The sequence below is a fragment of the Penicillium brevicompactum genome (genome assembly GCF_028827555.1).
Source record: "Penicillium brevicompactum strain IBT 35665 chromosome Unknown utg000003l_segment0_segment0, whole genome shotgun sequence".
NCBI classification, from domain to species: Eukaryota; Fungi; Ascomycota; class Eurotiomycetes; order Eurotiales; family Aspergillaceae; genus Penicillium; species Penicillium brevicompactum.
In genome coordinates, this window is record NW_026623206.1 from 2,173,130 (window position 1) to 2,198,343 (window position 25,214).

Sequence of the window (25,214 nt, forward strand, 5' to 3'; positions counted from 1 at the left end):
TAGATTCAGTGTTCGACGAGCGAGGGGCTGTCGGAGCGTTGGTTCTTCAAGGGCATGCGGCAGGGGTGAAGTGACGTCAGGAGTTGGGAAGATAGGATGATGAAGTGGTGTGACGTTTCTAGGGCGCGATTGTCGCCTTCAATTCTGCGGGACTTTGAATATTCGGTGAAAGGTCCTTTGTTTTTGGTTTCGGCCATGACGGCACTGCGGCCGCGGTGATGAGTCATCATTTCAGGCCGCGCTGACGAAGTATAGACAAAGAGTCGTATCAATCAGGTGAATGAGCTATTTAAAACCCAGTTTCATGTTAAGATAGTATTCAAAAGCAAAAACTGTTCATTGTAGATCCCCATTGGCTCACTGAGTCTGCGAGAAAATGCGACTGGTTCGAGATTGGAACTAATATGCATGGAATATATTCCCAAAGAACGGCGGAGTGGACTTCGGCAGCATCCATGGATGGCTCTATCAGTATGTAGAAACCTCAGCATGCACACAGGTAGACTGAGCCAAGACGATAGAAGTAAGCTTTATGCTAGTCATCGGGTGTACTCCCCACATATGATGAATATAACCTGGAGATGCTGGAGCGGAGATCGACGGTGTGGGTCTGATGGTCCCGTAGTTTGGAGATTGTCCACACTGAGATGGAACTACAAATGCACTGATTTGGTGATATTTCCTGGCTGTATTACCGGAGACTTCATGGCACTGTTGCATTTATTTCCGTGGTTAGATCGGGTTATTCTATCTGTAGAGTGAGTTCATTCAATTCGAAAGTAAGCGAACAAAGTTGACCTAGAGATATTGATCTACTGACGTCATAGTGTATACATGCTATATTGTATATCACGTGACGTTTGCGATCTATGTATGCGAACTTTTGTATAGGAAGTTAGCAAATCCCCAGTGGTCTAGTTGGAAACATCGTGAGCCATACCTGCTCTCGTCCTTCTTGCACTGCTGATCAGGGGTTCGGATCCTCTCAGACCGCAAGTCACTGGGCCGATGTCCGCCATTTCCCCGGTTGGGTTCGTCATACTTCGGTATACTTTTTTTGGCCCTTGCTGGTCTGACTTTTTTTTTTACGTCACCAGATGGATTAGATCTGGTGTTGTACTACGTATCTGATTCTGGTTGAAATTGAGTGTGTTGGAGTGGTTTGAAGGTATTCGAGAAGAGCACCCGGGCAGTCCGCCTGAGGGTTTTTCCAAGATGGCAGTTCGAAATATCACTTGTATAGAAGATACACCATAAAAATGTTAAACGCTAGAAAATCGTGATGCAATTATATCTATCTCTCATATGCTGTGTTCAAGGTAATTAATCGTATCCAAATGTTCTAGATGGAATTTACGAATGGTGAGATGCGTCATAGTAAACGTCGAGAAGACAAGCTGCAGACCAGGATTGGGTAGGCGACTATATTTGTTAGCATGTTTCCCTGGCACACGTACAAGAAAAGAAACTCACCGAGTCATTGCAATGCGCGCCAGCCTTGTTGGACAGTTCAGTCAACCCCTTCCAGGGGCTTTCCCGCAATGCCTTCTTGCAGCCATCAAGACGCCGAGTGACCTGCTGGAAGCATTCTGTTCGCTCCTCCGACGTCTTTCGGCGAAGGAGATCGAAATGCAGCAGAGCACGCAGGTAGTAGCCACGTTGCCAGACCCATTCCGGACCCTGGTGGTAGTTGCGACCCTTGGCAGTGGCAAAGTCATTCGAGTCGTCGGAGTTGATGTAGTTGGGTCGGTAGTTGAGATCGGATGGGTCGAGTGTTGACATACCGACGGGACCCACGATGGCGGAGTCGGCGATCGAGAGGGCAACAAGGGCCTTGGCGGGCGTGAACAGCTCTGGGGCGACAGTCATTGCGATGGGGAAGTTGGAGCGGAGCTGGTAGTCCTCGTAGGGCTTTCCGGACTTGTACAAGTCCTTGTAGATACCGCGGCGGTTGACAATCTTGGCATCCACCTCGTACTGGCTGTCTTCCTTGGGGTCAAGGGGAACGAAGTAGCATCGCTCGAAGTTGTCTTTAATCTTGCGAGCCCATTCGGCAAAGCTGATCTTCTTTCCGTCGCCAATGTCGACACCTTCGTAAGGGTATGCCTTCGATTCGTGAAGGCGGGCAACCCAAGCCAGAGCGCTGTAGGACAGACCGGTAATTTCGATGGCAGAGCCATCGCGCGGTGTGCCAGGAACACCCTTGTTTCCGGCCTTGGGACTCTCTCCCATCTTGTCTTGCCAGGTGCCGCAGTTATCCTGGTTACCACCGAAAATGAGACCGGTCTCCCAGTCAACCTTGACATCGATCTGGAAGCCTTCGGATTTCATCTGGCAATCAAGGTCTGGACCAGCATTGTATTCACGGAAAGACAGACCAGAAGCGTGTCTTTGGAAGACTTCCTGAACACACTCAAGCAGAGTGGGCGACTCAGAGTACGCGCGAGGATCATCGAAGGGGAACCAAGTGTCATCGTAAGGCAAGAATCGTCTTGGGACCTTCTCTTGCAAGATCTCGATACCATTGGGCGCCATTTCAACGAAGTCTTGAATGGACTGCAAGAAGAACCAAACAGAGTCGCGAGAATTATATCTCGGGAGTTTACCGCTGCTTAGCAGGTTTGGAATCATGCCATGCTTCAAGACACTGGCAAAAGCAATAATGTGCTCCTTGGCATCATCAAAGCGTTGAGTGCAAAGGAAAAGACCACGGATAGAGATGAAGATGTCTCGGCCCCAGCATCTTGTCCAATCAACGGCGAAGTGAGGAAGGCCTGCCGCGAGACTGGGGACCATCTTGGTAGGCCACAGAGAGGCGGACTTGACGTAGCCAGTCTGTTGAACACTCACCATAGCCAGCTGGTGAATGAACTCCTGGCCGTGTCGCACATTGTCTCCCAGAAGATGAATACCTCTCTTCCATGCGGCGTTGTACGCAACTTGCACGATAATTGCAAAGTATCTCGGGAAAAGGAAGTTGGGCAAGCTGCGGACAGCCTCAAACTTCTCACGCAGCCACGACGCGGGCTTCTTAAGGGCGACATAGCCTTCTTTTGCGGCTGCCTTCTCCAGGCGTCCGATGATGTAGTCCAGGGCCCATTGGCCCTCTCGCAAATGATCACACAAGGGATGGCCAAGCTGGTTGTATTTGATAATGTCCTCGAGGACACTCCACCAGCCCTGGAGACCAGCATAGACCATCGGTCCAAGCTTGGGAATTTGGTAGATGCCATCCTGACCATCGCTGGAGTCCTTCTCCTCGGCCTCGCAGCGGTAAAGAACAAAGTTGAGATCCACCAAGCTGAGGTCAGAGAATGCCTCGTCAGCACCATTGGCCAGGTTGTTTTCAAAGCCATCCGCATGGTCAGCACCGGGAATCCAGGTCTCAAAGAGTGCAATGGATCCAGGAACCAAAGTGTCCAGAACAGAGATGATGACTTCTTGGTCGTTTTGCTCAATCTTGGTGCTTTCAATGTCGCGAGTGTGACTGGGAAGACCCTTCAAGTACTTCTCATCGGCCAATGCTTTCGTCTTTTCATCATCGCCAGCTTCGACCTGTAGCTGCCATGACCCAATGTGCTTGGCACTGGTGCCAGCAATATGAGTGGCGTCCAGAATGGCACCACTCTCGTTGCCAGGGAACGCGGTGTGCGCAACCAAGAAGATACCCTTCCTAGTCTTTGGGTGCACTCTGTGCACGGTGATATACTCACCATCATGATGGATGTGAGTTTCATCGTATCCTTCAACACCCATCATAGTGTGGAGCTCGTTCAAAAGCTTCTTAACACCACCAATTCCACCTTCACCAGAGCCAATAGCTAGGCTATCAGAATCCGAGGATGCAGAATCATATTGGCGCGTCTCGTGCACAAGGTCAATAAGCTTTGGGTAAATCTCATCGTAGCCCATCACACTACCCGTGGCAGATGCACACATGGCCACAAGGGCAGCATTTGGAAGGGTGTCTCTAGCATCGCGCTTCTGGGCCGGTACTTCATTGTCATGGGTGCAATCCATGAACAGAGCGGGTACGGGGCATGGCCGGATGTGAGTGATCTTCTCATCACTTTTGCCAGACCTGGCGGAGGCGATGGCGTGGCTACTTCCAGCAGAAGGAAGGTCCATCTCAAAGCTACCGATTGGTTGACCTCCATGACGGTGGACAAGACGGCTGAGCTCTTCGGTACTCCAAGCTTGCATGGCTTCACGGATGAGGGCATTAATTCCCAAGCGCTTGACAAAGACGTAATCGGCCTCTTCGGAGCCGGTGAAGAGCTCTGCAAACACGGTCAGGTCAGGTCTGACCTTGCGAGCTTCGTCAAGCAGGTATTCTGCAACAACCAATGGAGTGGAGTGGCAGTTGTCGATTCGGAATCCAACGAAATACTTGGCCATCAGGCGAGTGTAGCGGGTCATAAAGTCCCACAGGAAAGGACTATCCTCCGGGCCAGATCCGTAGCGAAGCTTAACACAGTCACCCCAAACGATGACTTCGCGGCGAAGGTAGGCCTTGGAATCGGGCCCGGCGTTGTCACGCATAGCATCGGCATTCCAGATCCAGCCGTTGTTGGCCAAAGCCAGGGCTTTAGCGTCATGTTTTTTGGTGGTCTCGTTAAGAGGGAGTCGGGTGAAGTAAGTCTCAATCAGAGGGTTCTCCTTCGTGACAGGGCCCATCTTAGGGCCGTGGTCCTCGATTCTCAGATACTTGATGCGGTTGAAGAGCTGGTCCATGATCGCATCAACATCGGCATCGTACTCCTTGTAGAAGGGTAAGTTTGCTTCGTTGAGCAGATTGGTCACGGCCTCTTCCACCTCGGCGAGGTTGGTGTTTGCCTCGTCGTAGTCACCAAAGAGCACATTAAGAGCAACAGCACCGAATCGAGGATCCACGGTACGACCGAATCTTCCCAGAACCTGCTTAACCGATGGAATGCCAAGCTCCCGGAGAACATTAGCCTGCTGGTTAAGGGACCAGCCCTTGAACAGCTGCATGTCCTGGTGTTCAACGAGCTTGTGGTCAATGTCGGCTTTGATCCACGTATCCACGATCGCCTTGACGTCGCTCTTGACATCAAGAACATAGAACTCCCAAAGACGAATTCCATCAATGACTTGCTTGCGCGCCGCGTTCATAACTGTGACCAATTCTCCCTCGGTCTTGAATTCTGTCGGGAGACCTAGGTCCTGAAGTTTCTCGCCGAATTCCAATAGAGCAGTATCTAGCTCAAGAGCTGCCTCCAACCAGGGGGCAGTCTCTACACTGTAACCAGATTCGGGGTGCTCTTCCAGCCACTTGCTATTATTAGCTGTGTGGTTCCAGACCACATCAGTCAAAGTGAGAAGGCCATACTCCTTCTCCATCTTCGCAACCAGGGCAGAGACATCTTCTTCCCCATTGGGGAAGTAAGCGCTGTCAAACGCCAATTGGTCGTAAATACTGTATGGAGAGTTTGACGCGCCGCGCTGCATCAATGGGGTGAAATGAACCATGTTGTAGTTTCGCTGACCGATGCCCCGAAGGTGTCGGTCCCAGTCTGTGGGGTACTCGCCCATAAACTTGGAGATGACCGAGAAGATGGACAAGGCATTGAGCGGCAGTTCCTTTCCTTGGACTGTGAGTCTCGGAGACACGTCAATATAGTGAACGGGCGTCTGGGTAGGCTCAGGAGTGGGCACATCCTCGACGGAGAACTCTGGCAGTGGGGAAAACGTCGTATAGAAAGCGAACGATCCAGCAAACTTCACAGTGATATCAATCTGGATGTTCTCATTGAAATTGGGTTGCAATCTACTTTGGTCAGTCGCGCGCTTCAAATGAATCTGTAAGGGAGATTGATTGAGGTACATACTTGAACTCCCGGAACGAGTGACGCTCAAATGGCTTGCCCTCTTCGGGGATGTTCACCCACAGGCTACCCTGCCGACAGATGGAGCTCGTTCCCTCGATGATGAAACGGAGAACGTATCCCTCCTTTGGTGGAGGGGCCAGGTAGATGAACCCACCGGGCACATCTGGGGCTCCATCATCCTTCAATGGAAGCAAGTAGACCTGGCGAGAGGAGCTCATTGCGACGAACAATTCCGGGGTCTAGACCAACGGATTGTGAGAGTCACGGAGAATCTCGATTCGCCCTACTTTCACAGGGAAAGAACAGCTAATTGGAGAACTGTGAAAATGGACTAAAGACCGTTATGAAAAAAATTATAAAAGAGAGAAGAAGAAAAAGCAGGAAAGACCTGGGGAGAGGAGGACCCGGCGTTCCCCTCATCTCGTTCCTGGAGAAAAGCCCAGACCGCGGGAAGGATGACATCATGCATGTTCCTTGGCTGCAACCCGCGAATATTTATAGCGTCCAAGCGTCCAGCTGTACTTCGTACGCTTTCTACATGGATTAGGATTGATATTGCAAAAAAGAGCTCTAATGAGAAAAAATCATAATGTCTAAGAAGTCGTCGGTACATGCAATTCATAAATACAGGTCATGAAAAATCTATACAAAAGTCGATATCATCCCAGCCGAAATCATAATCGTGCAGCACCGAACCGAGCGCCGTCTTTGTCTCCAGAATTTTGGGATGCAGGTGAAGTGCGGGAAGGAGGGCTGTTAGAAAAAACACGGATTTCTGATAAGCAACACAAACATCGAATGAAAGGCTGCAGGGATTTTTTACCGCTCAATGTACTGGGGAATTTCCTCGACCTTCATAGTTCCCTCCAAGATACCTGCAAAGCGTTAGATTGAGATCAATGGCAGATGATATTTGGGAAAAGAACTTACGGTAAACGGCAGTGAACAGAGGGAACTCATCCTCCATGCCCTGGTTCTTCAGGAAGCTGTTGACTTCGTAGGCGGTCAAGGTACCTTGCAACTTCTGGCCGTTGAGCTCCTGCTTCTCGATCTCCTCGATAGGGAGCTTGCGCTCGACACTGTGCATGGCGCAACGGAAGTTGCGACCACCGCTGGAGGAGGTGATCAAGTCGGCGACACCGGCACTCTCATCGGTGAAAGTGCGGTTATCGATGGTAGCACTGAAGAAAGTGTCTCCGAACTTGACCATCTCCATCAGACCAACACGCATGATGGCAGCCTTGGCGTTGTCACCCCAGCCCATGCCGACAACCCAGCCAGCGGCCAGAGCGACAACGTTCTTGAGGGCACCGCTGATGGAGACACCAGCGACGTCGTTGACAACGCGCACGTGGAAGTAAGGGCGGTGGAAGACGGACTTCCACAGAGCGTGGTCAACTGGGGGGTAGGAAACGGGCAGAGCCTGGAGCTTGACCTCTGAGATTTGGCCGGAGGTATCCTTGTGTTGGAACTCAACCAGGTTGGTCTGCGAGCCGGTGGGGGTGAGCTGAGGAGTGGGCGCCTTGGAGTCCTGGTGAGGAGGGTCGTAGGCCACACTGGTCTCGGACCACTTCTCAAGGGCGACTTCGCTGGCAATGTTGGCACCGGAAAGAGCACCACAGTAGATACCGAGGATTCTGCCGATGGTCTCGGAGAAGAGATGAATACCGGAGGCGTTCACATCAACACCCTTGATGCAAGAGATACCACGGGCGTAAGGAGAGATCTTGCCCTTGATTGACTCGCAGGTCTTGATAATGAACTGGTGGGGCAGGTTGAAGATGAGCAGGGTGCTGTCCTTGACCGCGTCCTCCAGGGAAGGGTTGGCGTGGAGGTTGACAGGCAACTGAATGCCTGGAAGGTACTTGACGTTCTCGTGAACAGAGTTAATCACCTCGGTCAACTTCTGAGGGCCAGCATTTGACGCGTTGTAGTTCTTTGATGTTTGCGGGACCTCAACGTTCTCCTCGAACACCCACATCTCTACCTTCTCCTCGAAAAGGTCGGGGTAAGCAGCCGCATTTTCGGCAACGATCTTAGCGATAGCGCAGCCCCTGTGAAACAATTCGTTGGCGTCAATTCTTCTCAATTGGACGTGTTTTCATGCCACTTACCAGTTGCCGGAGCCGACGACGGTGATCTTGTGCTTTTGTTGAAAACCCATATTGTGTGAAGAAAATGATCTGCGGAAACCAGATCTGGGGAAGAGGGATTTAAAGGTGAAAAGAGACACCGACGGGGATGATCGGGAGATAAATGGATGCGGAATACGGTACCGTGGCCGAGGTTGGAAAGCTTTGCAGAGACTAGGAAAGCAGACCCGACGCAATGTGAGAGGTTTGTCCATAAAAAGGTCTCGTGCTGGGGACCCAATAGTATCAGCAGCCGGATTGTCTGCCTCTGATGTCACAGCGGGTGGATCGCCAGAAATCTCGGGATTAAATCACGCAGCACCAATTAGTACTGGACAAAAAGATTAGGATTGCGATAACGTCACAGTGTCCTTTTTGGAGGTGTCTTTGGTTGCGAACAAACTAGTGCAGGCTAGCTCATTGGATATAAACCAAACAACGTTGAGATCGCGAGGGAAATGGTGGGGAGAGTGGATGCGTAGGCGGTGAAGGCGGTGAGTGTTTTGAGCAACCGGGGCTTTTCGCTTTTCCCGCCGCAAATTCGTCTCCGACTGTTCTCCGCTGTAGATCTCACATGCTTAATATGGTAAGCCCTGCACTGTGACTTATCTTGTTCCACTTTCAGCCGGTTAATTATCGTTCTTGGACAGGCCCCCATACGCAAAATGGGAAAAACTGCCCCCGCGAAAGGCGCACCGAATAACATTTTTGGTGACGAGTTCCGCACGAGCAAGAGGGACAAGCGGACGATCAAGCGGGCCGCACTGGTCTCGAAAATCGAAAAGAATTCGGCAAAAACGCCCAAGCGTCGACGTGCCTCCAAAAAACTCGTCGCCAACCTCGAATCCTTGGCCGATGCTCTCCCCGAGGCCGCTGAAGAGCAGGATGCAGCCAGCCAAGCGAACGTCATCAAGCAGAAGACCCTACGACACAAGCCCGGTGCGTTGAAGCGTCGCGAAAAGTTGGAGAAGTTGGAGCGGGACCGCTTCAACAGAAATTTGACCGAGATGTCCAATATCACCAGGCCTGCTCCTGCTCCCACCAGTGGCGAGACAAGTGCTCAGTCGAATCCGACCGCCGGTCGGTGGTCTGCCCTCCGAAACTTCATCTCCCAAACGATGGACAAGCAGCCTGTGTTCAAGGAAAACAAATGAACTCAGACATGAACTCGACCATGGTTCAAGACAAACCCTATCGATCGATAACCAAGCCTTTGTTGTACTTGGTTCATGTGCCGGCATGCGTTTGCAGAGATCTGACGAAACGCAACCGGCGAAGATATTGAACCGGATACCATGCGTTTCGCCTCGAGCATGAGTGCATCACTTCAAGTGATTACAACAAGGGCCCAACTCCCCTGCATCCCGAATGTCATCCTCACCAGTATGACTCGGAACGGCTTCGACTGGATCAGGCCACAAAAAGCACATAGCGCATCACAGTACATAATCAAATACCCAACAAAACCGAAATAGAAGAGTTTTATATCCGATCGTCCTGCAAACCGGTCGACCGTAGGGTTATAAACAAATGGGCATTTATACAACCAAAATTTTCCCACCAACCAACTCATTTCTTCAAACACAACCCCGCATCATCCCAGTCCTCACTTCCCACCCCGATCCGAGCAATGAAGAGTCCCTTGGGATCCCATTTCTGCTTGATCTGGTACAAACGAGGATAATTATCTCCCCAAAATGACTGCTGGAAACCAGGCTCGTATGGATGCGCCTCGTTGCCATATGAGCCCATTTGATCTTCACCCTCCACCGAACGAATGAGCGGGATCTCAACATCAGTGGCATTCTTGATCATGGCATGTTGGTGTTCCACCGTTGCATTTGCTCCCCATGCTCTCGAAATGACCAAATGAGTAATGGTCTTCCTCCAAGCCGGATTGATAGCGCTATCAATCTTCTTGCCATTGGCTGCAACGGCACCTCCTCCCACGACATGGCCACGGAACGAATCGCCAGGCCCGTATCTGAGGCTCCTCCATGCTTTGACCAGTCGACCGGGTCCGTCTTTGGATGCTAACAGATCCCTGGAATATAAACGCGAGATAAGCGCGGCAACACCACCAGTGGCGTCACCTCCATCTCCCGACCATTTTTTTTCAAGGACTGAGTCCACAGATGGCATAAGGATCTTGGAGTGATGGACCTTCACACCAGGCAATTTTCTCAATGCAGAATGCAATGGCTCCAAAAGCTTGTCCGCTGCAGTTGTGTTCGTGTACCCTGCGAACCACATGAACGAAGTCATCACGGACACCGTGTTTGTCGAATTGACCGACATAATGGGGTATCCGAAATAGTATCCAGAGCCACCAGCGTCGTTTAGGGCTGGCAACGCTGCGTGATATTCGCTCACTGCTTCCCAGAATTGTTCATCACCCAGCGCCGTTGTGAAGTTCAGATTCGTCACTAGCACAGGTGTCTCTGGGAGCGTCCTGACAGTCACATTGACGACGACACCGAATGTCCCTCCGCCGCCGCCTCGCAGGGCCCAGAAAAGGTCGCTATTCTGATAATCATTTGCAATAACAAGTTTCCCCTAGTGATTACTTAGTTGCGTGTTCAGAAACACGAGGAAGCCACTCACATCGGCCGTCACAACTTCAAATTCGAGGGCATTATCGGATGCCATTCCTCCCCGCGTACCAAAGGGCGAATGGCCTCCCGCCTGAATATATCCCCCAGCGGCACCAACAGTGTGCGAAGCTCCTCCCTGAATAGTTCTCTTCTTATCTCCAGCAGCTTGGTATAGCTCGGCCAAATTAACGCCCGCCGCGTACGTGACGGCATGGCCCTCACCCTTGCCCCCAGGCGCACCAGTTGGCACAAAGTTATCAACAAATTTGATATCCTTCATGCCATTGGTGAAGATCTGCAATGACTCAGGGGCTGTCGAGCGACCGATATAATCATGACCGGAGTTCCGGATAGCAAGTCGCAGGTTATGCGTCTGGGCAAACGCCACGGCTTGCTGGATTTGTTCCGCTGTCTGCACCTTCGCCGAGTACAATGAAACCCTACCCTGTCCACAGATAGTGTTCATTGGCGACTCTATGTAGCAGGTCTGGTTGTGTTCCGCCCATGACTCCCAATTCTCCCACTGCACAGCACCGGGCTGCGCAGCGCGCCAAAGAGAATCATGCCATTGCTCCGTGGTGGCTTTGCAAGCCGCTTCGTCGAACTCTGTCCAATGGCAGACTGAAGCCACAGGCCTCACTGCTACCAGATTCCCTTGTATGGTATCATTTAGGCTGGACCATTCTTGTTGGGCGGGCCAGCAGTCATTGTGCGGTCGGCATCTGCACCGGCCTGTCTCGGGAGCGGCGATGACAAGACTTGCGAACAAGGTTATCGAGAATAAGCGCACCATGACGCGTGGGGTGAGAATGGTTTTTAACGGTGTGATTGTCAATTTGACGCGGAAAGGGATGCGGTCTCCTCCCGATTTCCCCCCCTTACTTGATGCTTTATATGTTTGTTTCGGTACATGTTCTCTCAGGTACAGCGTATTCGCGCTTGAATCACAGTGTGGGACAAGACTAATGCAGACACTACAATAGTTGCCCAAAATTGGGCAGGATCTCCATCTTGAGGCACAATTTTATGGAGACGGGTTACAATGGTTCATAGAATTTCGACCAATAGTTCAAGACCCCCAACCAGGCGGACGGAAAAGAGTTCATGATCGAAAATCATACATTAGGCAAAGAGATAAGCAGCGATCTTCGATGCGCATACACGATTGTGATGCGGTGAAGAAAGCAGACCTGAAAGCCTTACCGAAGAAAGCTCATGATGTCGGGATGTCGGAATGTCGGCGCTCGGAGCGATTACCTCATCAGATAAGATCACCTGCCTGCGGGGAAAGCTATCCGGTATCTGATGCGAACACACTTCTCTTCTTGCTCTTGACTATCCTCGTGGTCTCGCAATGTTTTTAAGGCCTCTTCAAGGTCGGCTTACTGCAGTGGCCCGTTGCGCCGCCCGTCGGCCACTGAGACCATCCTGGTCCGTACGGCAACTATCTAGCTCAACTAGATATCCAACGTTATCACAGTTCAACCGGTCCGAATTCACAAGTCAACCATTTTCAGGCAGTTATGAGACGGGGCTACCTACACCAGGGCCCTTGGGCTCAACCCCGGCATTTGGAGCCCCGCGCATCACGCCAAAGGTGCTGAAGCAGTACCTCGATCAGTATGTTGTGGGGCAGGACCGCGCAAAGAAGATATTGAGTGTCGCCGTATACAACCATTATCAGCGAGTGCAGGAGGTAGTGCGCCGGGAAGAAGAGCAGGCTGAAGCTACTATCAAGCGTCAGCGCAGAGAGGCGCTCGAAAGCCACCCCTTGGACGGTAATTTGTCTATCCACTTGCCGATGACGTCGGTCAATTGTTGACGCAGTATACATGATAGATGAGCTCGCACTTCCTCACAAGGGAACCGGTACATCCAACGCGACCAAAACTCGCCAGCATTCTACACCTCTAGAGCAACCAGAACTCACCGACTCGTCACCGCTACAGCTCGAGAAGTCGAATGTCTTACTACTGGGTCCATCAGGTGTCGGAAAGACGCTGATGGCAAAGACACTTGCCCGAGTTCTTTCTGTGCCTTTTAGCATATCTGACTGCACGGTGTTCACACAGGCTGGCTACATCGGAGAGGACGCTGAACAGTGTGTTCACCGACTTTTGGCAGCGGCGGACTACAACGTGGAGCAGGCGGAGCGCGGAATCATCGTTCTAGATGAGGTTGACAAGCTCGCAGCAGCGAAAGTCAGTCATGGCAAAGATGTGGGAGGCGAAGGAGTTCAGCAGGCGCTTCTCAAGATCATCGAAGGCACAACTGTGCAAGTGCAAGCAAAGCCGGAGAAGAACCCTCGGGCAACCAGCCCCCCAAACAGCTTCCCTTCCAACAGCCCGCTAGGAAACGGGCCATTCCAACCCAACAACCCCAATCCAGCCGCGAAAGGCGAAGTATACAACGTACGGACAGACAACATCTTGTTCGTTTTCTCCGGCGCCTTCGTCGGACTTCACAAAACAATCATGGACCGAATCTCCCGTGGATCCATAGGATTCGGCCAACCCGTCCGCACACCTTCGAACACCAACGATTTCCCCGGTTCATCAAACATATCACCAAGCCAACCCCTCCCAATTCTCCCCGGGTCCGAGGAAGAAGCCTTATATAAGAAGCATCTACCCTTCTTCGCATCCGCATCGCCAGCTGGTTCTGGCGCCGAGCCAACCTTCTTCAACGCCCTCGACCTAATAACACCCTCTGATCTCCAGAGCTACGGTTTCATCCCAGAGCTGATTGGTCGAATCCCAGTTACAGCAGCTCTCTCCACCCTATCTCAGCCTTTACTCATGCGCATTTTAACTGAGCCGCGCAATTCCCTACTCGCCCAATACACAACACTCTTTTCTCTCTCGGGTATCGAACTGAGATTTACCACGCCGGCACTTCAGAAGGTCGCAGGGAATGCATTCACCATGGGCACTGGAGCAAGAGCTCTGCGCACGGAGATGGAAACTATTCTGAGTGATGCGATGTTCGAAGCACCGGGATCAAGTGTGAAATTTGTTCTCGTAACAGAGGCTGTTGCCGAGCGAAAGGAGAAGCCTGTTTATCTTGCCCGTGGTCAGGGCGGTCGTTTCCATGCTATGATTTCCGCCGAGGAAAGCGTGTGGGAGGAGAAGACGAAGAAGGAACAGGATAAGAAGAAGGCCCAGGATGAAGGTGGAGCCTCTCATCCTTCCAACTTCCAGGAGTACAGGACGAAGGCAGTTGGTTAGCGTTCATGGTATCTTGTCTCTAAGTCCCTACTGATGGTTCCTGGGGGTTCCGTTGTATCGCATGTATTGGCGGCAATTATTCTTTCGATTAGCAACACTTGAACTCCTTTGACAATTATCACACGTGCATACGGGTATCCCCATATTTAAATATTAGATGCACCAGGATGCAGTAAAAATGTGTCATACTATCAAGGCCCATCATTGATTAGCTAACTGACTGTAGACGAAGAAGAAAAAGGGCACCAAATGGGGTATCATAAAAGTATCAAGACAAGAATGAAAAAAAAAAGAACGACAGCGATTAAAGACGCTCATCGTGTTTCGTTGGCCGTGGCCGAACGGAAGTCATCTCAAAGATAGTTCAAAGCAGGAATCCACAAAGCGAACAGAAGGCCCTGGGAGCAGCAGCATTAGAGGTAAGGAGCAGGGTACTTCTGGGGCGACTTCTGGGGTGACTTTTGAGGCGACTTTGCGCTCCTGTTTCCCTGATTTCCTTGCAAAACAGATTGGGCAAGCCCTTGGGTAGTTTGAGTTGGCCAAACCGGGGTACGCGGTGTGGTTGTCGCAGAGACAGGTGTAGTCGGTCGACTCGAGCCTGGCCTGGCCTCACTGCAGAGAAGGGCCCATATGTTGTTGGCGTCCTTCACGTGGAAGCGATCGAAGAAAGCCTTGAAACCATCATGGATGACACGAATGTGACCCCATGAGGCCCAACGCTGTGAAATGGGAGATTTGGGGAAGGAAGTCAGAACAAGGAAGTGCTTGAAACGCTGTCTGTTGAGCAGTGCCCATCCTGCAAAGAATTCAATTAGATGATCAGCGTCGCGTTGAGCTGTGTCTTTGATTCTCGGTTCAACGTGTTCGGTGCGAGTACCGTAACCGCGCACTGGGTAGGAGATGATTGGGTTTGAGGAATCGGGGTCGAGGCTGGAATTGTTGAACAACTCTTTCCGAAGGTCTGAGACGTTCAATTTCATTATCAGAGCTTTGATGAGCCCCAGCCTGTGTTATTTCGGGTTAGTGATCCCCTCGAATTGTAACGAGCAAAAGGTATAACTTACAGTCCGTGGTCTTTCGTAAAGTTCTCATCGCCCAGTCTTTTTTCTATCCATTCCATGATCCCCGGGTGAAGCATGAAATGGTAGGTAGTTGATGGTTGCTTGGTTTTCATCCTGTGCCGAAGCCACTGAAGCGTGATGGCAAAATTCTTCAAATCTCCCAGCGTGTCCTCGGTGATGAGTATAACACCGCCCTTCAAGAACATGCGAGTGCAATGATTACTGAGTGAAAAGTATCGCTCGTCCATAAACTGGAGGGGCTTTGTGATCCGGATGACCCAGTAATTGAACATGGAATTGTGGAGCACCAAATTGAGAGCAGGCTGCAATTCCGAATATCCGCTGAATGATTCGTGGAACTGTGATCGTGGTTAGCTGCTGCTCAAATTAGAGGAGCGGATGGAGACATACTATGACTACGCCCATTTTGCTGTTGTTGTGAAAGTTAGACCAGCCATTGGGGTCAAGGCTTGTTAGCACGGTCATTCCATGAATGCTCAAGTATGACTTCAGAAGATGCAGGTCCGTTTGTGCTTCATCGTCATCCGAGGGGAAATGCAAATAGAAATAGTTTGCCCTCGAAACCTTCACGCCATCTTCAATTGAGGCTAATTCATTCACATCAATTTTCCTTTCAGCCATGAGTGCCTCAAGTCTGGCCGTTGCCTCCCGCTGCACGTCATCTGGCGTGGTTGACGGGAGTTGTGGTACGAAACCAGTCGGGGCATGGTGATAGTTGTCGGCTTGGGGTGACACCTGTGGATTTGAAACCAAGGCTGGAGTTGGTGCCTCTCTGGGCCTTGAGGGTATTCTGGGACCAAGCGTCTCGATCGGCAGAAGCCTATCTTGCACCGCAAAGAGCAACGGAATTTCGACGTCCAATGGCAAGGTTTCGTTCGACGCAGAGGGGAACTGGAAAGTAGGAGACCCGCGAGGCCATGCAACAATTGAATACAATGGTGCTCCATCCCAGATAGGGAGTTGGTAAACAGCAATCCGGTTGTCCATTTGCAGGTCTTCCGCCATGTGAAACAACTTGGAGTTGTTATCTGCAAAACCCTCGAACCATCCGGTATTTACGGTATGATTAGCCTGTGGTGGGTTAGCTTCCAGTGATAGACAAATCATGAGGGTGAAGACTGACGTTTGGTTCACGTAGCCGGTCAAATTCCTCCGCTGTGCACACATCTTTGAACCAAATCTCGAAATTAGGGCCGTCTGGGTTTCTTCCAATCCTAACCAAATCATTTTTGACGAGGCGATCTAAGCCGCAAAGCCTGAGGGGACCGATAGCTCGTCTCATCGGCCCGAAATAAACATCGACAAGAATCTCATTCCTGTCCCTGTCAAACCAATAGCCACCAGGGGTCGTGTTCGCGCGTTTTGGGGTGCTGCGAACTGGCATCTGTGCAATGAGAGCAGCAGCCCTAGCTCTTTCGAGGGCCCTTGCAGAAAATGTCGAGGACCCATCGCGCATGCTTTTTGGCTCTTTAGGGATGGCAGCTGGATCATTCGCCGATGAGATGTGTCGCAAGTCAGCTGACCTTGGATTCTCAGAGGCAATAGACCGGCGGTCAAAGCTAGGTCTATAGCTATCGCCTCCCCTTGGCACACGGCGTTGAGTTGATTCCTGAGGAGGAGAAGCCCAGCGATAAGAATCACGGCGAGACGGAGATGGATGTCGCGGGGAAGGTGAACGTCTTGAGGAGATTGACCGTCGTTCAGGGGATCGTGAAAAAGATCGGTCTCTGGAGAACGAGCGTCGTCGAGGCCGATACGTTCCTCCAGGCGGAGAACGTCGACGAACGGGCGAGCGGTGTCGTACAGGTGAGCCTCGAGGAGGTGGAGACCTCCGGTCGAAGGGTGATTGCACAGAATAATTTGAAGGGTTGGGTATGTCGACAGATAACGCGGGAGACTCAAGTGTGAAGGGGCCAAATCGGTGTCCTGTATCACGGGTGTTAGGCAAGCTTTCCTTCTCGGTGAGATTCCCTGTTTCGATAGACACACGGGGTCGAATAGGGATAGGTGAATGAGGAGCCATGTTCGAATCTGGAGGCTCGGTAGTTTGGATAAGATCAGTCCCTGTGGTTCCCTCGAGAGAAACATCAAGAGGACCAATTGGACTCAGTGATCCGCGTGGGTTGAAAATTTCATCGATATTAGTTTCAGAGTTTGCCAATGACAGAGCCGGCGATGAACCTAGGGGGTTTTGAGCAAAACTGGGGGACTGTGACACTGCAGATGCCGTGGTAGGCACGGGCGTGGGCAAGGGAACTTCTTGTCCAGCTGATTGTGGAGCTGCTATGTTTGATACCTCGTCAGAGGGGCTTGGTGGGCCAACGATGCTGGTTTGCAGCTCACTGGAGAGCTGATGCTGTGTTTCCTCAGATGTGCGGCTGCTGTCTGCCTGGAGCATGGCTGGAGTGCCGTCACTCATCATCGTGCGCGGTGCATACTCAGATGGCTTTTTGCGGTCAATCGCCGAAGCAAGAGGCATTGACCTTTCACTCCATCTGTGTTGACGCGCCTCCCTTCGCTCACGAGGCGAACCAAATTCAGCTAACGCTGGCTTTTTGATCGTTGTGTTCTTGGAGCCCGTCGCCAATGTAGGCTGACGCGGTTTCTGTTTATGAGACCCTGCTGGCTGCTCACTCTCCGTATTCGCTGGTCCAGCCGACGGCGCGGACGTTGATTTCCTACTGTTGCGGGAGTTTGCTGCTGCTGCTCGAGCGAGGTGGGAAGCTGATTCGCGTGTGGCTTTCTGTTTGCTTGCTGTAGCCGAAGGTTCTGAATTTTGCTTTTCCAATGACTGGGGAGAATTGGTTTCCCCTGGCGGAAAGGGCTTGTTGACTGACACAAATCGACCGGATGAGGCCTGGAGAGGGGGAGTCCCAGGATGCTGATTATCCTGCTGCTCTCGGAATTGGGTAGAAGCCGTATTCTCCAGTGAAGGAGGTGTGTGGTTTTCTGGAACAAACAATGCGGATGATGCCACTGAATCCACGGAAGAACGTCGCCGTGATTTGCGTCTGTCAACATCAACCAGATTGTAGTTGGTCTTCGCGGGAGCCCCGGTTTTCTTAGCCTGTCGAGTCTTGGAATCCCGTAAACGTTTTCGCTTTGCTTTCCGTTTCTTTGTCTCCGCTGCCACATGTTTACAGTGGACCTCCCAGCTCCGAACATCAAATGGTTTCCTTTTGCCCGAGGCAATCTCCCGTTTTCTAGCTCCCCAGCTTTGCAAAGTCTCCTTTGAATTGAAAGCCGTAGCGGGTTCCCAGCTATGTCTATGTGCCGGGTAGCCAGTCCATTGAACCAGATACCGAGTCGAGTCTTCACCCTCTTCGTCCGAGACTTCTCTTTCTGCAAGGATGCGCTCCACTTCAAATTCTTGGTCTTCATCGCTAACCAGAGTAGATGTCATAGAGATGGCATCACTCAGGTCACCCTCATCAGGAGACATAGACATAGTAGAAAATGCCAACACCGGCCGAGTCTTGTGTGCTTCAATGTTTTCCTTGGCAAGGTAACAATTGGAAGATTGGCATAGACATAGTTCGATGCTAGTAGAGTTTGAGATGAGGCAAATAGAAGATGAGATTTATGGGGAAACTCCCAAGCAAACAGCCCGCATCAAAGAATAAGTATACTCCGTAGATTTGCGTGGGTTACTGCCGTAAAAGGAAAGATACCGCCTTGCGCGTGATGGCTCACGTGATCCAAGCACTAGACCACAACGGGCTCGGCACGATTAAGGAGAGACATTCGACCCGCGAAGGCATCACTGATTAACCCCTGCTGATTCCCTCTTCCCGTGTGTACAGCCTGGCTCATTTATTTCTACTGCTGGACCACTGCTGACGTCGTTGACTCTTGTGCTTTCCAGTACCCCAGTCAACACCCATCCGCCACGTTTACCCGTACTTCAATACCACACTTCGAGCTTGACTTGCTCGATTACATTCAAAATGGCCAACGACGAATATGACGTGAGTTGAATATGGACACTGAAGGCTCCTATATCTCAGATCGGTAAACTAACGGCTATATTACCACAGTTCCTCTTCAAAGGTAACGTCGCCACCTCGAGATGATCCCCGCCCTCGCCTCAGCATTCGTCCCCCTTGTATGCCTTTGACACCCGAGACTAACCTTGGACGTATTTTGGAATGAACAGTGGTGCTTATCGGAGACTCTGGTGTCGGTAAATCCAACCTTTTGAGTCGTTTCACCCGCAATGAATTCAACCTGGACTCCAAGTCAACCATCGGTGTGGAATTCGCGACTCGGTCTATTCAAGTCGACTCGAAAACTATCAAGGCACAGATCTGGGATACTGCTGGTCAGGAGCGCTACCGTGCAATCACCTCTGCCTACTACCGCGGCGCTGTCGGTGCCCTCCTCGTTTACGATATCAGCAAGCACCAAACCTACGAGAATGTAACACGGTGGTTGAAGGAGCTGCGGGATCACGCTGATTCGAACATCGTCATCATGCTTGTCGGTAACAAGAGCGATTTGCGCCACCTTCGTGCAGTCCCCACAGATGAGGCCAAGCAGTTTGCCAGTTCGTTCCCCCAATCTACATTCAACCCTGTGTGTATGACGCTGACAAGGTGCAGGCGAGAACAACCTTTCATTCATCGAGACATCCGCCCTCGACGCCAGCAATGTCGAGCTGGCCTTCCAGAACATCCTCACAGGTTAGTGATTATCCCTGCGATCATCTTGATAATGCTAACCGTGACAGAAATTTACCGCATTGTTTCCAGCAAGGCTCTGGACAACGGAGAAGGCGGCCAGCAGGTCCTCACTCGTGAGCCCGTTATCAACCCGAGCAAGAACGACAATGAGCAGAAGCAGGGCTGCTGTTAACTTACCCCTCGCGAGGACGATGCCCCGACCGCCACGACTCTTCTTTTGCGATGTGATATTGAGATGGTCTTGATCTGTGTTGGAGTCCGGATTTCGACAGCTACAAAGATGATACACAGGCGGGATCTGTTCGTGACCACAGAAGACCATGAGGGATTACGGGGACTGATGTCCAGGATGTCAACGTCCCTTTCACCCGTCTTTTTTCCTTTCTCATTCACCCTGTGGTCCTCAACGAAATTGATCCCTTTTTTTTACTGTTTGCCCAACTGTGTTTGATATGTTTCTTCCAATGGACACAAATGCTGGTGCAATGAACTTGGTTGGGCGTCTAATATTGCGGCTGCGTGATTTTTTATGGAGCTTTGAAAATCAGTACATTCATCCACCTCTTGCCCAGCGTAGTTCTAAAATCCCACGAGCTTGTTTAGTGCATAAAAGAGGGCTTCTGGGCTTCAGTGCCGTGTCAATGGAGCCACTGCTCCACAACGCTCCACAGGACAATTTATTTCTCCGGTCTAGCCTTTAATGGACTTAGATTAATAATTAGCGTCTTTATGCTCTCTCTTGTGGGCAGATCGTTATTTAATAAGGTCAATTAGGTCTAGCCGGCAAAAAAGCTACGGGGCTGTACGAATTGCTACAAAGCACCTGGGCAATCCTTGTACGAGTATCGCTGGCCTTCAGTGGATTCAAGCAAATCTGTGTTGTCATGCATTCAAAAAAGCAAGAACATCATTAAAAATGGTTATCAATCTATCTGCAGATGCTATCAATGTGACATGTCTAGTTCAATACAATCCCTATCTGCCGATCTGCCAAAGCATACCTCACTTCGCTGACATCAAGGCCCCTTTCATTCATGACATACTCCAGCGTATCTGCGAAAGTCTCGCCATTGTCACGGAACCATTCACCCAGTGACCACACGTACCCCTCCACTTGCTCTTTCAACAAAGCATTGTCCCGCAGCCACAATATTTGACCAGGGTCAAGCTTCAGCATGTCCTGCAGAACATAATAGTTTGGAATCTCGTCACCCCAGCCTTCGTACCCAGGATCATGCGAAAGGTCATTGCGGAACCGAGAACGATATTTAGCTGAAGATCCTGTGAGACTGCCTGGATGCGCAGTGTGGAAATGCGCTTGAAAGGATGCACCTGGGTTTTTGTTACCCAAAGTGTCATCGTTTGAGGACAAATATGCTGATGGCGCAGGATAATTGAGGTGGATGTTGAACGACAGCTGCTGATTGCTGGTTGGGAAACGCTTGCGGAATTTGCGCTGAATGGTCCCGTTACTCGGACAGATGTGGTTCTGGACAATGTCTTTCATTACAAGACGCAGGTCTTCAATCTCTGCTAATTCCTCGGTGGACCAATTGTGAAGAAGCTGAGCACGCTCCATCACAACATGGCGCAAGCTGCGGGAATGCCGGTCATATGCATGAGAATGGAAAGCGTGATGATAAAGCCATAGTCGGTACACTGCTCGACGTAGCCGTAAGCGCTCCTCGTCGGTGAGTGAGCGGCGATTCTCATAGTCCAACTTCCACTTTTTGAAGGGGAATATAGTTTCCCACTTCTTTGCCACCATTCCTAGCTTGATCACCTGCTTTAGCAGAGAATCAGACATCGCGGTACGTCGGATGTGATGAGCTGGCTGGCTTTCATTTTGCGTAACTACTTGAATGATGTCGTCAAGTGGTCCGAACTCATTCTCCGCAGTACTGGCGAGGATTTGGAGCTTGCTTGTGGAGTCGAAGACGCGATGAAGCCGACGACAGCTCGCAGCCAGGTTCAAAACATCGGATAATGAATCGCAGGAGCGAAATATGTGGAGCAGAAGCTCCGTTGCAAGATGGTCAATGGTCATGGTGAACGTGTTTGTGTTGTTATTGGAATCTAGATTGCTTCGGGGCTCTGGAGCTATTAGAATGAGTCATGGTAAGGCGTCGACATATGATGTACCTGTTGTTTCTTGTTTGCGTACTCAATAAATTGTAGATGGATATGATAGACGATAATTCAAGTTACTTGAAGGTGGGAAGTTGGACAGTGTTGTCACGGATTGAGGCAATCAACACTTGTCGCGGGTACGGTGTGGCTTATTGGAGAAGAGCCCCGCCGTTGGGGTTGGTCGAAATAGAAGATGGTGTATATTGAATGGAGGACATATCAAGAGGATCATTTCCTTGCGGCCACATTGGGCTTTCCATTAGACACGATGCCATGATTGATGGAGTTGAGAAGCAACGACGGAATGTGTCGCAATCGCGGACCCCGGGGGCTTTTATATGGCGCTTAGCTAATTGGTTCTCTCCCCATTGCCCCTTGCAGCGGACAGGAGTGAAGCCATCGGCGTTCGAATGCGAGTGATGAGTAAAAGACTGGAGAGATAGGAATAATCAACTTTTTGAAATTAACCAGGATGAGACATTGCCCCGACGCCTTAAGGGACCATGATGAGAGCGTCGCATCAAATATACACATGTAGTCGAAACATCATCCCGAGGGATATCAAGTCTAGAGACAAATAACGCGAAACAAAAACGTGAACCCCCTATGCAAACAGCTTCCTTGTGTCCAATGCATCAACCTTCCGAACAGAGTTGTCTGACAGTCCCAAGTTAGAGCGCTTGGCGACCAGATCAGTCTGGCCATCGCGACGCTGGGAGTATCGGCCAGCCTTGCCCTGGCGAATCTCGCTACGGACTTGGTTGGGGCTGACGTATTCCTTATTCTCGTAAATGACGGGACCGCCAAAGCTGCCTTCGAGAATGACGATGGGAGTCAGGACGAAGCGGGGGCCGATTTCGACCAGAGTAACCTCGGGGAGACCATCCTTGCCCTTCGGTGTGGGCTTGACAGTCTCCTCACCCTCCTTCTTCTTTCCACCGGCCTCGGACTCGCGGATCTCGTAGACCCGGATCCAGATCTTTCCATCCACTCCGAAGATACCAATGATGCGGTCGACGAATGGCTTCATGCCGCGAACACCGCGCTTGGGCACACAGAACACTCCGCGCAGCATCTCGCGAACAAGGGCACGGTACTCACTACCGGGCTTGCCCATGTCGGGGCCAGCCTCGTCAAAGGATCGGTCGAAGACAACCAGACCACGACCACCCTTCAGGCAATTTCCAGCGAATCCTGCGCCGAGCTCGCCCATTGTGTGCAAGTTGTTGAGGTGGAACTTAATGGTGGGGCCGTTGGGAGGGCGAGAAAGCCAGAGGTAAAGATCCTGGCCGTTCTTCTTGGCCTCGAGGAAGAAAATAACGTTGCATGAGTGCAGGTCGGCAAGAGAGTTGAGGAGGAGGTTGTAGCCAGCGGCCTTCTTTTTCGTATCAAGCTTGGTCTCTTTGTGCGCGTGGGGGAGAAGACCACAGATATCGGACATCAGGTGTCGGTGGCTGTTGAAAACGCAAATCGTCAGATATTGACTGGTGGGGACCATTTTTATGAAGCGCATTGTACATACCGGTAAGAGGCACCTCTGGAAGTCAAGATAAGCACTCTGGTCTTGGGCATGAAGCCGGAAGCAAGCTGCTTCTTCATGGCCTCAACACCCTCATCTTCGGAATCTTCCTCCTCGCTATCAGTGGTGTCGTTCTCTCCGTCGAGGTACTCTTCCATCTGGACATCCTCGTCGGAGGAGTCCTCGGCCTGCTGAGCAGCCTTCTTTGAAACACTCTTGTAAACGGAGGCCATTGTAACAGGTGATATTGTTAAAATGGTATTAAAATGGATCGTGCAAAAGTAGCCCGAGACCGAAAAGTTAGTGGCAGAATATTTTTGTTTCACACCGCCTCATCACGTGATATTGTCTCCACAGAAAATGATCTGCTGTCCATCACCGCCAACGCATGTACAAACCCAGATTGTCAATTTCATTTGGATTTCCCAGACCACATTTTCACTCCCAGCAAACCATTGTGACTTAATATGGCAGGCCCAATGCCCGATGCAGGTTTGCGAAACCAATTTGTCCTACCTTCAGGCCAGCCAAGCGGTTTGCAAATTTCAACCTCTTTTGGAAGTCCCAATCATTGCTGCGATAGATCAGCCCGTATAACAACCCAGCTATAAACGTATCTCCAGCACCGATTGTACTATTGATTGTTAGTCTTTGTATCCATCTACAGGGTCGGATGAAGCTTAGCTTACTCAATGACCTGCTGGTCGGTGTGTGCCGGAACATGGGCAAATTTCCCGGTCTTTGGCTCAAGTGCTGCAGCACCATCATGGCCCCAAGTACAACATAGCAATGACCTGGGGAAAAAAAAGCACCCAAGTTAGAATTTGTCGTTGATTCAAGTCCACATGAGAATAGTTAGCTTACGCCTTAGGGGTCTTTGGCATTTGCTTTCTTAGGCAATCTTCAGCGGATGTGTATCCATTGCCCTGCTCAGTTGTTAGAAAGTCTTGTTAAATGTCCAGTGACAGGTCTGTTTTGTCTTCTCTTACTTGGGCCCAGCCTTTCGAGTAAATCACAACATCTGCCATCTCGGCCAAATGCTGCAAGCCTTGACGGCCTGGTTTTTCAACCTCAACACTGACAGTGGCCCCTGGGAAAGAATCGCGAATATACTGAATATAATCAAGCGTCAAGCTCGGCATACGACCCTAGCTCCATGTCAGCGAGTGCTCTATAGCCTAGACATCCACGAGGCCGCTGCCTTCGGATTTCACAAACCTCGAAATGAAACCATGGCACATCGGTCGCACCTCGAACAGGCTCAACCGCAGACATGAATTCAGCATGGTTCATTTCCGGTAGCTCATTATAATTGACAATTGTTCGACTGCCGGAAGCCTCGCTCATAATGATGTAGCTCGATGCTGGCTCGGCGAATTGTTCACGATAGATACAATTTTCGATCCGCACAAGATCTCCAAGACCTTTCTGGATGCCATTGGACAAAACTGAAGATGATGATGGTAGGACCGAGATTAGATTCAGTGAAGATCTGTCTATCGTGGGGCCATGTTGCAGCAATTGGCCCATGACCTCTAGACTATTCGGGCAGTTTCCGCCCCTGCGGCGGGATAGACTGGATGAACGTAGTTTCTCATCTTCCTCTGGATAGTAAGGTACTCTGTCGAGATTCTATCAGTCTCCAAACTCTCCCAGAATGTTTCGATGAGGTGGGGTGAATTCACGTCAGGATTGTGTCAATGTAACAGGCTCCTATCGCGATCAAGGTCATCTTCAAGCTATAAATATGCTTGATATAGATGGGAGTTTAGTTTCAAGTTGGCAGAAGCCAAAGTTGTGCGCAGTGGAAATTAGTCGAATTTGTATGTTGTCTGTGTTTTGCCCTCGGCCGACTGGCGTTTCCGGGCTACCGCCGATCATTTTAGCGGCTGCCACGCATAACGTTCATGCCTACTCATTACTGACATACGGGCCTCTGCTCTAAACATTTCCTTGTTGCCATGAAAAATCAGTGTTTTTGGAACAAGAAGAGCAG

At 50.8% G+C, this 25,214-nt stretch overlaps 12 protein-coding genes across 12 annotated transcripts; 3 read left to right on the plus strand and 9 right to left on the minus strand.

Annotated features, from left to right (window-relative positions):
* Nucleotides 1-5: 5 nt before the first annotated feature.
* N7506_004707 (uncharacterized protein) lies at nucleotides 6-227 on the minus strand (the record flags this gene model as incomplete). Its single annotated transcript, XM_056954001.1, has 1 exon — nucleotides 6-227. One exon carries the CDS (start codon nucleotides 225-227, stop codon nucleotides 6-8), a length of 222 nt encoding a protein of 73 aa, XP_056812890.1.
* Nucleotides 228-1,353: 1,126 nt separating this feature from the next.
* N7506_004708 (putative glycogen debranching enzyme Gdb1) lies at nucleotides 1,354-6,070 on the minus strand (the record flags this gene model as incomplete). The annotated part of the gene is made up of 3 exons (XM_056954002.1): nucleotides 1,354-1,422; nucleotides 1,474-5,791; nucleotides 5,853-6,070. The coding sequence occupies 3 exons, from the start codon at nucleotides 6,068-6,070 to the stop codon at nucleotides 1,354-1,356; spliced, it is 4,605 nt and encodes a 1,534-aa protein (XP_056812891.1).
* A 456-nt stretch (nucleotides 6,071-6,526) lies between these two features.
* N7506_004709 (glycerol-3-phosphate dehydrogenase family protein) lies at nucleotides 6,527-8,016 on the minus strand (the record flags this gene model as incomplete). Its single annotated transcript, XM_056954003.1, has 5 exons — nucleotides 6,527-6,605; nucleotides 6,676-6,727; nucleotides 6,783-7,746; nucleotides 7,807-7,906; nucleotides 7,967-8,016. The coding sequence occupies 5 exons, from the start codon at nucleotides 8,014-8,016 to the stop codon at nucleotides 6,527-6,529; spliced, it is 1,245 nt and encodes a 414-aa protein (XP_056812892.1).
* A 633-nt stretch (nucleotides 8,017-8,649) lies between these two features.
* N7506_004710 (FAM207/SLX9 family protein) lies at nucleotides 8,650-9,138 on the plus strand (the record flags this gene model as incomplete). The annotated part of the gene is made up of 1 exon (XM_056954004.1): nucleotides 8,650-9,138. The coding sequence occupies one exon, from the start codon at nucleotides 8,650-8,652 to the stop codon at nucleotides 9,136-9,138; it is 489 nt and encodes a 162-aa protein (XP_056812893.1).
* A 415-nt stretch (nucleotides 9,139-9,553) lies between these two features.
* Nucleotides 9,554-11,371, minus strand: N7506_004711 (FAD-binding oxidoreductase; the record flags this gene model as incomplete). Its single annotated transcript, XM_056954005.1, has 2 exons — nucleotides 9,554-10,540; nucleotides 10,589-11,371. 2 exons carry the CDS (start codon nucleotides 11,369-11,371, stop codon nucleotides 9,554-9,556), a joined length of 1,770 nt encoding a protein of 589 aa, XP_056812894.1.
* A 561-nt stretch (nucleotides 11,372-11,932) lies between these two features.
* On the plus strand, nucleotides 11,933-13,805 carry N7506_004712 (putative ATP-dependent Clp protease; the record flags this gene model as incomplete). Its single annotated transcript, XM_056954006.1, has 2 exons — nucleotides 11,933-12,356; nucleotides 12,418-13,805. The coding sequence occupies 2 exons, from the start codon at nucleotides 11,933-11,935 to the stop codon at nucleotides 13,803-13,805; spliced, it is 1,812 nt and encodes a 603-aa protein (XP_056812895.1).
* A 413-nt stretch (nucleotides 13,806-14,218) lies between these two features.
* On the minus strand, nucleotides 14,219-15,874 carry N7506_004713 (uncharacterized protein; the record flags this gene model as incomplete). Its single annotated transcript, XM_056954007.1, has 3 exons — nucleotides 14,219-14,810; nucleotides 14,870-15,225; nucleotides 15,278-15,874. The coding sequence occupies 3 exons, from the start codon at nucleotides 15,872-15,874 to the stop codon at nucleotides 14,219-14,221; spliced, it is 1,545 nt and encodes a 514-aa protein (XP_056812896.1).
* A 94-nt stretch (nucleotides 15,875-15,968) lies between these two features.
* N7506_004714 (chromo domain-containing protein) lies at nucleotides 15,969-18,335 on the minus strand (the record flags this gene model as incomplete). Its single annotated transcript, XM_056954008.1, has 1 exon — nucleotides 15,969-18,335. One exon carries the CDS (start codon nucleotides 18,333-18,335, stop codon nucleotides 15,969-15,971), a length of 2,367 nt encoding a protein of 788 aa, XP_056812897.1.
* Nucleotides 18,336-18,834: 499 nt separating this feature from the next.
* Nucleotides 18,835-19,741, plus strand: N7506_004715 (Rab family GTPase; the record flags this gene model as incomplete). Its single annotated transcript, XM_056954009.1, has 5 exons — nucleotides 18,835-18,855; nucleotides 18,925-18,937; nucleotides 19,044-19,433; nucleotides 19,489-19,569; nucleotides 19,617-19,741. The coding sequence occupies 5 exons, from the start codon at nucleotides 18,835-18,837 to the stop codon at nucleotides 19,739-19,741; spliced, it is 630 nt and encodes a 209-aa protein (XP_056812898.1).
* A 786-nt stretch (nucleotides 19,742-20,527) lies between these two features.
* Nucleotides 20,528-21,616, minus strand: N7506_004716 (F-box protein; the record flags this gene model as incomplete). Its single annotated transcript, XM_056954010.1, has 1 exon — nucleotides 20,528-21,616. One exon carries the CDS (start codon nucleotides 21,614-21,616, stop codon nucleotides 20,528-20,530), a length of 1,089 nt encoding a protein of 362 aa, XP_056812899.1.
* Nucleotides 21,617-22,303: 687 nt separating this feature from the next.
* N7506_004717 (ribosome biogenesis protein BRX1) lies at nucleotides 22,304-23,451 on the minus strand (the record flags this gene model as incomplete). Its single annotated transcript, XM_056954011.1, has 2 exons — nucleotides 22,304-23,153; nucleotides 23,222-23,451. 2 exons carry the CDS (start codon nucleotides 23,449-23,451, stop codon nucleotides 22,304-22,306), a joined length of 1,080 nt encoding a protein of 359 aa, XP_056812900.1.
* Nucleotides 23,452-23,680: 229 nt separating this feature from the next.
* On the minus strand, nucleotides 23,681-24,950 carry N7506_004718 (uncharacterized protein; the record flags this gene model as incomplete). The annotated part of the gene is made up of 6 exons (XM_056954012.1): nucleotides 23,681-23,852; nucleotides 23,908-24,012; nucleotides 24,083-24,144; nucleotides 24,208-24,366; nucleotides 24,437-24,839; nucleotides 24,904-24,950. The coding sequence occupies 6 exons, from the start codon at nucleotides 24,948-24,950 to the stop codon at nucleotides 23,681-23,683; spliced, it is 948 nt and encodes a 315-aa protein (XP_056812901.1).
* Nucleotides 24,951-25,214: the final 264 nt, after the last annotated feature.